The sequence below is a fragment of the Corvus moneduloides genome, chromosome 6 (genome assembly GCF_009650955.1).
Source record: "Corvus moneduloides isolate bCorMon1 chromosome 6, bCorMon1.pri, whole genome shotgun sequence".
In the NCBI taxonomy this organism is placed as follows: Eukaryota; Metazoa; Chordata; class Aves; order Passeriformes; family Corvidae; genus Corvus; species Corvus moneduloides.
The window spans coordinates 59,580,241-59,591,576 of NC_045481.1; the positions used below are offsets into that span (position 1 = coordinate 59,580,241).

At 42.8% G+C, this 11,336-nt stretch overlaps 1 protein-coding gene across 1 annotated transcript in view; it reads right to left on the reverse strand.

Moving 5' to 3' along the window:
• SLC17A6 (solute carrier family 17 member 6) overlaps positions 1 to 9,235 on the reverse strand; it is a 30,300-nt gene extending 21,065 nt beyond the window's left edge. The window contains exons 1-3 of the mRNA XM_032112190.1: positions 8,626 to 9,235; positions 5,370 to 5,622; positions 4,248 to 4,366 (exon numbers count right to left, since the gene is read on the reverse strand). Coding sequence (XP_031968081.1) covers positions 4,248 to 4,366; positions 5,370 to 5,622; positions 8,626 to 8,711 — 458 coding nt within the window. The 5' untranslated portion in view covers positions 8,712 to 9,235. The remainder of the gene's footprint in view (positions 1 to 4,247; positions 4,367 to 5,369; positions 5,623 to 8,625) is intronic.
• Between the last annotated feature and the right edge of the window lie 2,101 nt (positions 9,236 to 11,336).

Here is an 11,336-nt window from a genome sequence, read left to right on the forward strand (position 1 = left end):
TTTTTGTCACACATCTGAGGCCCCCTTTTATCAAGCAAAACCCCCATCTAAATCCCTTGTTGCATCATTAAATTGTGAAAACAGCTTCATCATTCATGACAGAAAAATGGAAGGACCCTGAACCATATGGCAGAGGGAGCAGCAGTACCAGCTACCAGTTTCCCCAGTCCCCTTCTTGTAAAGATTGGTACTTAAAAGAACCTGCAATGCATTAGGGTGACAAAATTATCTTGGGGGTTTTTGTGCAATATTGGCTTCTTTGCCTGGAAACAGATGAGCCCCACACCAGTGCCAGGGATCAGAGACCAGTTCAATCTGCAGGATTTTGGACTGAATATGAAAGGTGGGGTTGGTGAGTGCAGCTCTGGGGGGGGGTTTCCCCCACAGTGCAAGGTCAGCTTAAGTCCTCAGAAGTTCAGAAGCTGGCACTTGTTTAATCATCCACTAATCCCCTACTCATGCTGTGAATTAATCATTGTTTGCAAATCAGAAAACACACAATATGCCTACCTGCTAAAAGAATGGAACAATTTCTCTTTTTAAAATAGAAATGTAAAGATGTGAACTTCCAGGAAATCTTTCTACTTCTATTTCTAAACCAATACCTTACCTTAATTTTTTATGCTTGTCATTAAGGCTGAGTTAGTGAGATTCTGATTTCACTGACATGCTAATGACAGTTTCAGTGAAAATCTGTGGGACTCTGAGACAAGATGCAATGACAGACAGTTGTCTGAAATACCATTCATTTTATTCATACAAATAATCCTATCAGATTACTTGCTGGGATTAAGGATTTAGCCTTTAATAACAAGAAGAATGGCACTTGAGAAACAAAGATTAATTTGAAGTGAAATGTTAATTTGTATAATTTTATTCAGATTAGAATGACAGTGATGGAGAGTTCAGCATAGATGAGAGATAGTTGCACTGTAGAGAAATGTAATATAGTCATGTAGTTACATTTTTTTAATGTGAATAGTGCCAGGATTTGAGCTTTGACAGATAATAGGAAATATATCATAACCACAGGTGATTTTAATTTAAAAAAAATCAGCATTCTATTCTGCCCTTTGTGTCTCTTTGTGTCAGAAAGTTCTAATGTTTGAGTATGCACAAATGAGCTGAAATGGTCACTCAGCTTTGTTTTATAAAAAATAGTCTGTGGTTATTGCACATTTACTTCTGAAACAATGCTTGGCACATGCAGTCAAAACTGGCATTTCTATTTTAAATATATAACTGCATTGGGAATTGACTCTCTATTGTGTAATCTAACAATGCCCTATTAATTTCAAAGAATCTTTCCTGAGTTACAGTAAGTGTTTAAACAGTTCACTTAGGAAATCAGTGAGGATATACTGCCACAGCATTTTAGTACTGCTTTTGGTAGGACAAGGGGTTTGTTATCGATTTCCAACATAAAGAATATTTAAAGGGCTAAAATATATTATTATCAAAGTTTAAAATATAACAATATTTAAATTATCTTGAGATGAGGTGATAAAACCAAGTATAGTTTCACACCTTTCCATATGTGTGTGACAGTACAGCAGGTAGTTTATTCACAGACAGCTGCAGTAGCATGAAGGTGAAATAGGGAATATCAATTTGAATTAAATTATTAAATTTCTAGATTAAAAACAAGCCATGTGCTTAGTTATAGGGCCATCTAGCCTGAAAATCACAACCTTTAACACTTGATTATCCCTTATATTTTGCTTAATTATTGCTCTACTGCAAACATTTCATAATAGCTGAAACATAACTTCCATTATAGGAATTTAAAACCCAATGAAAAAGCTATCACATAATTTCTCTGGTTGGACCAGTGGTGGGTAGTCGTTATTGTTACTATTTAAGCTTTTTTTCATTTGTATGGCTGTCAATTGCTGATTCTTTTTATCCCTTTCCAGAGGACTAAAGCATACACTTATACCAAGCAATTTTCCAGTGGAATTATATGCATACTTAGAGTCAGATTACCTCCTAGTAATCTTTTTATATACGTGTATCCTGAATACATAGTTCTTGCTATTTCTTTCACAAGGCATCACTTCATACTGCCATGTTTGAAGCAATTAAAGATCTCTAAAGCAATTTCTAATTTTTCAACACTCATGCTAGTATGAATGTGTCCAAATTACCCACAAAAATCCAAGGTCAATGTCATTGACTTAAATACACTCATTGCACTAAATAAAGAAAAATAAACATTCTAGGATTACACTGACTACTTTGGTAGAGCATCATGCTGGAAGATTGTGGTGTGTTTCTAGTCCCACATGGCTTAAGATTCCACTTAGTGAGACTGCTTTTCAGAGTGGTTCCTCCCTCTCTGATGTTACTTTGCACTCAAGTGCCATATATTGAACAGAACTGAGTTAACCAAAAGTTTAAGATATTATCGATTGACTGGATCTTTCAGTACCCACAAGTTTATCAGCATTTATACGTATTCCCCAAATGACTGATGAAATGTGGAGGCCGCAGCAAGTCTCAGCAGTATCATAATGGTATCTGAATCTTTGAAATGTTCATAAACTCTAGCCAGATAATCATCACTCTCCCAACGTGATAAATATCACTAGTCCAGATACAGTCACTGACTTGGTTGTGAAAAACACAAAAAGAAAAAGCAGGGGTTTCATCACACCATTTGGGGCAGATACCCCCAGTAACCTGGGTTCCCTATGGAATATATAGGCAGAGAGATGCCTGGGAATGACACAGTACACCTGAGGCATGAAGTGCTTCCACAGGAATAATAACTAATTAGATAAAATCCACCTATCTTAACTGAAGTAGTCCTCAGTTATTGTCCTAAATGTAAATGATTGTGAAGAAGAGAAAAATCTGATTTGCACATGACAACTTGTGTGTTTCTACTACTGACTTTTCCTGGCAGTGTCCCTGCCATTGTCTTGCAAATCTTTGTACTTGCATCACTTTACATCTGAATTGGTTCAAATGGCTTTTCTGATGTTGTTTGGGTGAATGAAGACTGCTTTTGATTCTCTGAGTCAGATTTTGTAGGCTTTGCTCAATCAAAACTCCAATTAATCCTGAGCAGTTACAGATTGTGCAAAGATGCAAAAATGATTAAAGGAGGAAGAAAAGGTAAATAGTCCTTTAAATGGCTGTTAATGGCTATTTGAAAAAGCCTTTTACACTTCTGAACCATTATCAGAAAGATGGCACTTATAAACAGAAAGACAACAGACACCTCAATTTAAAAATTATGTGTTTTGATTTATTTGATTTAAAGGGTAGGATATTAGTGTTTTCTCACTCATCTCTCCATTTGTATATACTCATTTCTACTGTAGATCTGTCTAAAAGCTATTTATCTTGAGGAGACCATTTTTTGCTTTAGCCACCCTCTCTGCTTCCTCTCAGTCTCAAGCACACATAAGCCATATTGCTCGTCAGGCTAAGCCTCTCTGCCCATCCAGGCCTACCTTTAATGTTGCTCACTCCTGAGAAGAGTTAAAGGTATACATGGTAGAGTTTAGTATCCATTTGCACTTAGTGTGGTACTGGTTTGAAGAGTGGCACTAGGACCTTTGCTGCCTCTGCAAACCATGAGCCTGTGGCATTAAGCATGGATGTGAAAGCCTCATGTGTCTTGAATACTCAGTGGATCTAATTAACAGGTAGAATCGCACCCTGGGTGCTTGAAAAATTGCCAGACACCATAGAAACGAGTCCTTAAGTCCCTGGACCATCTGCACTTTCTTTTCATTGTGGAAGTCTCATTTAAACATGTTTTTCGACCATTCTAAATTCATTTGTGTGTTAATGAAAAAATTCCTGCTGATGGTTTTCCTTTTCATTAAAACAAAAATCATAAAATTCTTTAATTTAATCACAGGAAAAAAAAAAGTCTCTCAAGCTTTGATGAAATAATGGATCTTTGAATTTGCCTCTGAATACGTGTTGTTTGAATATCATTGCCAACACCTCCTTAAGCGACTGTTTAAAGGAAAAGGAAACCAACATTAGATATTCCCCGCAAAACCAGGGGGTTGTTTGAAGGAGGGTGAGCAATGCACCATCACAGTGGAGTTCCCGGATCACATGCAAGCGGTCCTTCCCTTCCTAAGGTCCTGTCTTTGAGCGGGGGTTAAGCTGGGGGTGCAGGGGAGCCCCAGCTGTCTGGAGCTCAGCCTCCCGCGCCCCCGCTGCCGCAGCCCGGCCCCGCTCAGGCTCCGCCGGCGCCTTGGCGCTGTTCAGGCCGCAGTTACCTGTTCGCTGCCAGCCGGGATGAGATGTACCCTCCGGGGATCTGGGTGATTATGTATCCCCAGAAAAAAGAGCCGTGGATCATGCCAACTGTTTCAGGATCCCAATTAAACTTCGCTTTCTTCCAATGCAAGGAACCGGGACAGAAAGAGAGAAAGACAAGAGGAAGGCTGTAATTGTGCCACTTTAGAGCTTTCACCAGCAGCAGCTTCACACGCAGTGCAATTGAAGGGGCTCCAGTGCCGGCGCCGGACTCTGCCCCCAGCCCTCCACTCCAGCCCCAAACACTCCGACTGCCCCCCAGATCAGCAAAACAAACCCAGTAACAGCAATGGAAACGGCACCGCCCGTGCCTCCCTGGGACACGAGAGGGGCACGGGGGCCCCGTGTGCCCTGAGCCGCTCGACCGAGGCACGGACCGCGGGGCCAGGCAGGGCAGAGCCGGGGAGCCCTGGGACCCGCGGAACCCCGGCTCACAGACACAGCCCTGCGCGGGCGGGGCTGGGGCGCACAGCCCGCACTTACCTCTTGCCTGTGCGGGCAGAAAGCCGTAAGGGGCTTGTGGGTTTGGGTGTTTAAGACTCATCTGCATTTATCACATCTTTCTCATCACGCTTTAACTCGATTTAAAACGCCGCTTATCATTTAACGCCTTTTGTCAAAGTAAATTCACCCTGGTGTTGTCAAACATTCCTGCAAAACCTCCCCGCCTCCTTTACGGCGAGATGCACCCGCTGACAGTCCCTTATTCGACGCCTTCCTTCTCCCATCCCCTACGTTTATTTTACGAGATATCTGCGTTTTTCAAGGCTGTGTGGAAAAGACAGGGCGGGAGGCGAATTGTTCGCACAATAATACCGCAAACTGGGGCTAGGAACTGAAATGAAAAAGTAGAAATTATTGGTAGAAATTGTTTCTGCTTCAAGAACGGAATTTCCGTCCTTCGAAGGGCAGCGGCGGGGCCGGGCAGGGGAGGGGAGCCGCCCGCCCTGGAACCGCGGAGCATCGGAGCTCAGGTGCGGGAAAAGCCACGAAACCATCCAGAGCCCGTCCCACCTGTGTTGAAGTGTTTGACTGAGAGTTGTACTGGGAGGATGTGGGATTTACGAGGGAAAGGTTCCCACCTCTTTAATAATTTTTCCTCCTCGGTGTATGGTGCTGTTATTGACCATATCCACGATGGCCACTCCCAAGTTACATCGGATTCCGAAGGAAATGCAGAATCCCAGTCCACTCATGATGGCAATGATGTACCTCCGGGGCAGCCCGAAGCAGGTACAGTCGCACAACGGGGCTTTCTTTTCGGGCACTTCCATGGGCTTTCCATCTTCAGTCAGCTCGATGGTGTCCCCGGGCTTCTGCCTCTTCTCTAGGACTCTGCCCGACACAAGAAGGGAAAGTCAAGCCCTGGCTGCCTGTGAAGGCACAACAATTTCGCGGAGCTGAAGGCTTAAATTCACCGTTCCCCTCGCTCCTTTGGCTTGGAGGTTGATTTGAGGATTTAATCCTTGCTTCCCATTCACCTTCAACTGTTCTTTAGCAATGACCTGTGGGAGTCACGATTAGTCATCCCCAACTCCCCCCCCGCCACCCCTCCGCAGCCGCCCAGGGTGGAGCTCTAGCTGAGAATTGCTCATCTATCATTAAACACTTCTGCTTAAATATGTAGGACGCATCAAGAAGACATCATCTGTAACCACTGCAGAGGCGCCATGTTGGACAGCCCAAGAGGCGAAGGAGCAGAAACGGGCTTCTGGAGGTTTTATTACCTCCTTGCTATATTAGAAACACCAAGGGGGTGATCTTGGTGTGCACCTCGCTTTAGGTCTGGGAACAAGAGAAATGGTAAGAGAAAAAGACGGGAGGGAGGAGTGAGGAGGAGGAGCGGGCGATATTGCTATTTATTTTAGTTTTGCAAAATGGCTGTCACATGCAGTGAAAGAAAACATGATCGTCTTCAGAGAACTGGCATCTCCGGAGAAGGCTTTCCCAAATATCTCAGTACTCAGCTACACGTTGTGAGCGTGTGATCACTGAGCAGGTTTAGCCTTCCCGGAGCAGCTTTAAGCACTATCTCACTGCCCACACTCCCTCGGTTTTGCTTGAAAATCGTATCTCCTAGAAACCAATCTGAAGGAATCTGAAGGGAAATGGTTATTTGCAGCTAATTCCAATCAGGTGAAAAATACCATGAAAGGTTTTTTAGAACATTTAGATCTTTTTTTTTTTTTTTTTCTTTTAAATATTTTTAAATGCTGTGTCGGTAGCCAGAAAAAGCAGGTTTACAGAGCAAGTGTCCATATTGAATCCCTAAATAGTCTTCTTCACGGAGATATTTAAAAATCAGAAAAGCTAACCAGTTATGTCGTCTCGAGAAGCAAATACGCGACCACTTGCCGACACTCTGGACTCTACTACCGCTGTCCTCACCTCTGCTCTAGAAGTATTTTCTCACTCGGAGGAGCGTCTCTTTCATGTTAACTCATCCGGCTGATATGGCACTAACAATTAGCAGAATAAGGCTCAAAAGGTTATCCGTGTTTGGGAGAAAATACAGGGATTTTCTCCAAAAGCTACTCAGCTTAAATTCTCATGATTTTCTTTTCTGGGCGTATTATTTCCATGCTTAAAGATCGCCGCAATAAGAAATGTCTTAAAGTTGTGAATAAAATAAACCACCGTGGGTTTATGGTCAAAATTCGTTCGTGTGGATAAAGGGTAGTGTAGGAGTGTTTTCTCCCTGACTGGGCGCTTGTCTTCGGGAACAGACTGAAAATCAATATGTAAGAGGCAAGAAAATTGTTTAGATTATAAGAAGAGGTAAACAAAGTACTTAATTGCCGTAGAGCTGAAAAAGGTGAGCAAATCGCGCGTTTGTTAGTCGAGGTGTGAATTCAAACGGAGTTTTGCTGGAAAATACAAACACCGTTTCTTTATTATTCACTGTGTGACTACAAGTAGTAGAGAAAATAGTTTTATTTAAATGTTGTAGAGTCTTTAAAAAGAAAAAGAAAGTGTTTATTTCCTTAATTATATTTTAAGCAGCTATTCTGGATTATCCTTTATTATTATTATTAATTTTCAACAATTGAAAATTACTTAAATATAACCAAAACCGGTAGGAAATTAATTGCATTGCTGATTACTTTAACTTTGCTTTTGGCTTTTCCTAATAGTGCACTTCCTATGAAAATGGAAGTCTTGATTTTATCTTTAGCTCTTCACTGATATGTCCCCTTCCCTTAAAATGGCAGCAGGAGTTGTGACTCATGCTGTGAAACAGCCTTGTGTCTGTGCCCAGCACTGCCGCATAGGTATGGAAAAAAGATTTTTACGTGACCTACCCTGGGCAGACAAATCCGCAGTTACCTTATAGCTGTAATTCGGGGGAAATAAACCAACCAACCAACCAAAATAAAAAACCAACCAAACAAAAAAACCCAAACAAAAACCAAACCAACCAACCAAACAAAAAAAACCCCCCAACAAACAACCAACAAACCAACAACAACCAAACTATAAAAAAAACAAACCTAACCCATATTTCGGGGTAATTTCTAGCAGACGGTACAATCGAAAATATTTTGGAATTTCACAGACTATTCTCAAACGTTGTGGAGGGTCACTAAAGTCACCAGATTGGATGGAGAACGATGTGTGAACTTTAGCTGCATGCACTTCGTAGGTATGCAAGAATCTGGCTTATTTATCTGTGTGCACAGAGCTCGCCGATGATAGAAATGTTCTTTACACACAGAAATATACAGGAATGATGCTTTTGAGTTTAGCAATTGCAGTTGTATATCACTTAATAGGACAAGCAGATGCTTCTAAAGGCAAATGGATAAATAATTAAAACACATTCCTCTATATGTTTCAGCTCCAGGAGAAAAAAAATCGTTTGGATATCAATTATTTATACATCTCCATGTTTTTCTTCATCTGACGATGAATTACACAAAGGACAATACTAATCAAAAAACAGAATAATTTTTTTGATGCTTGTTAAGAGCAGGGGCAAGATCCTGTGCGTGCATTGCAAAATTAAGATGGAACAAAAATACAGGTTGCTGCTCTCTTCTGATTATGATTTCAAGATGGGATCCTTTTTTTTTGTGGAAGAAAGGTCCGGTAATCTTTTACTACATCTTTTTACTGACACCATCTACGAGTCAGATAGAGGAGTTATGAGGGTGCCATATTGAGCAGCTTCAGCACTAGTTTCAGGATCTAGATTACATCCAGCAGAATCTCAACAGCTCCCAACCCTGCCATCACTGACCTCCCCAAAGCACTCGACCTCCTGCAGCAATGGGAGCTTAAGAAAAGCTTTCAATTTTTTTCTAGGAAGTAGAATCCTATAAGAGATATCAGTCTTACCTGTAAAGTTGACCAAGCGATTTTCCAGCAAAATTCTTCAATCCCTCCTTGCCGGGAGTCAAAATCCTTTGTTTTACCGACTCCATTCCTGCGGGGATGCTCGCTGGACCTGCTTCTGCTCTGGATACAGCACTGCTACGAGCAACGATGGTTCATATTGGTTTAATCTCTTAACTTTTCGCCCTCATTCAATGGCTATCGGTGCACCTACGGGTAAAGGGAGAATGAGAGGGAGAGTGCGCGCGTGTGTGTGTGAGCGAGGTGGAGACGGCGTACGGAGTCGGGGGGGGGGGGCGAGGGCGAGGGGAGCGCGCCTGTGTGCGGCAGCGAGCGGGGCGTTGGAGCGCGCTGCAGGCAGCCCCCAGGGCCCCCGGCAGCGCGGAGTTGCCAGGCACGGTCAGAAAGTCTCCTCGGCCTCTCAGGGTTCAGAGCAGTGGCAGGCGGAGGCAGAGCCATGCCCGGCAGGGAGAGGACGGAGGTCTCCGTGCGGGAGCGTTTCGAGGCAAGTGCCGGCTCTGCGTGTCCCCGGCTGCGGCGCTTGGCGGGGGGCGGGGTGCGCTCGCCGCCCTGGGCCAGACGCTGCCAAATCCCCGGAGCCGCCGGCCGAACCCACGGGCGGCGCGGAGCCGCGGCGTGTCCGCTGCCCCCGCCCGCGCTCCCTCCCGCGCAGCGCTGTCCCCGGCGCGGCCGCGGCTCCGCTCCCCGGGCGCTCCGGCCCTTCAGCACCGCGGCCAGCGCCGCGCCCCCGCCCCGCCGCGCCTCCCGCGGCCGCGCCCGGCGCGGGGCTCTCCGCGCCTTGGACGAGCGCCACTGCTCCTCGTATAGTGCGGGTGTGCGGAAAGGACGTGGCCTTCGTGCAGCCAGTCCCGCTGGCGGGCAAACCGGGCACAGTTGTAATAATGCTGCGGTAATGCTATAAACAGCTAACACCCGATCCAAAGGTATATTTATCTCTATATCCATGTTTACTCACACAGATTATTTTAGATCATGTTAGGAATCCATTGGTGACTGCTTTATCTAAAGGATTTATATTTTCCATCTCTTTTTTGTCCTCTGTTTTCACGCCTCTGAGTAGGCCGCTGTAACACTCAACCTTGATTTGTGGTATTTACAGCACTGGAATGAACTGAGCATATTCTGAACAGAATTACTTTTTTTTCCAGAATCTAAAAATAATAAACTTTTATGTCTTTGAAGACAATTGAAGATGCAAAAATCCGGATTTCTTTCTAAGTCATAACCATTATATTTCTCTTAGGTTTCATTTTAATCTTAAAATTTCTGTAATGTGCTACTTCAAAAAAAAAATTGAAACTTGTGTTTTAAACAAGTCGTTCTAAAACTATTAAGCTACTTCACTTGCCCAGTTGGTAAATAAATGCAATCTGTATTTTCAAAGGAAGGTTCCCTGATGAAAACATATGTTGCAGTGCAGTACCCTAAAAGCAACTGCTCTTTGGATTTATAGAAATATTTCTTTCAGATGTTGCCCTCTGCTGGAGGGTTAATGAAGTTTTACAGCGCCAAACCACATTTACACAAGACCAATCATTTTAATATTGAAATTTGCATAATGACTGATCCATGTAGAATTTCAGTATTTCCTTTCAAAATTGTAAAAGAACTACAAAGTCCTAAAGTAGAAAGTAAATTATGAATAAACGATATGTAATTGAAATGTTGCTAATTAGCATCGTAACACGGCCCTGATTTCTACATTATGGGTAGCTATTGGATGTGGTTTGCAGCATAGTCACTGCCATTACAAATCTGAAAGGATTTTTCCCAGAAGGGGAAAAGCTGCACAGTTACATAAGCACGTCTTCCCAGTGTATCATGGCTCCACTGTGCCATTGCAGATGCTCAAAGGAAACCCATATTAATAGATTTTTCTGAGAGACAGCAGGAACAGAATATTGTTTTGCAGGGATGCATTAAATGGGATTGGATTCTGTAATTCAAGCCTTTCAGAAAGGTACTGAGCTCTTTTCGGAGCTGGAATTTGAGGCTGTAAAGCCTGCAGTGCAAGGGTGCTGTGTTTATTTACGCTGTGCAAGGAGCTCAGGCCCTTTTTTTAGAAAGCTCAGCACTGGCATGGCTTTGATGCTATGGCTACTAAGTAGCAGCAGTAATTATTAGCAAAATAATAACATTTAATAAATAAATGATGATTGATTTGGGAAATATAAATAATTTATCATATCACACCAAAATGGAGAAGAAAAGTCCAGATGGCACATTCCTGGTTGTTTCTCTTAGTAGAGGAGAATTAGTTAGTCCTTAATTGCATAAACTATGCAAAATAGCAAGCAACCCTGGTACAGTAAAACCCTATAGTGACTAGGTTCTGCTGCTGTAGCTATCCGAAATAGAAATTTCGGATGATACATCCAGATATTAGTCACGTCCTGATAAAGCTCATCTGGTTTGGCTTCACATGAGAGCAGAAGACAGCTAATCTTATTAGTTCTACAAAATTTGTACAGTCTTGCCAGCTTTTTAAACATACTAAGTATTTAACCTTGGTAGAATAAGCCATTTCTAGAAGAAACAGCACATAACATTAATCAAAATTATTATCAATAATTATTTTTCTAATAAAACACCTGCCACAGACAGACTTCACTCACAAAGGTTCACTCAAACTTCAGTGAAATCACAATGAGCTCTTTCCACTGGTGTCAGTGGCAAAGGAAAATAGGACATTA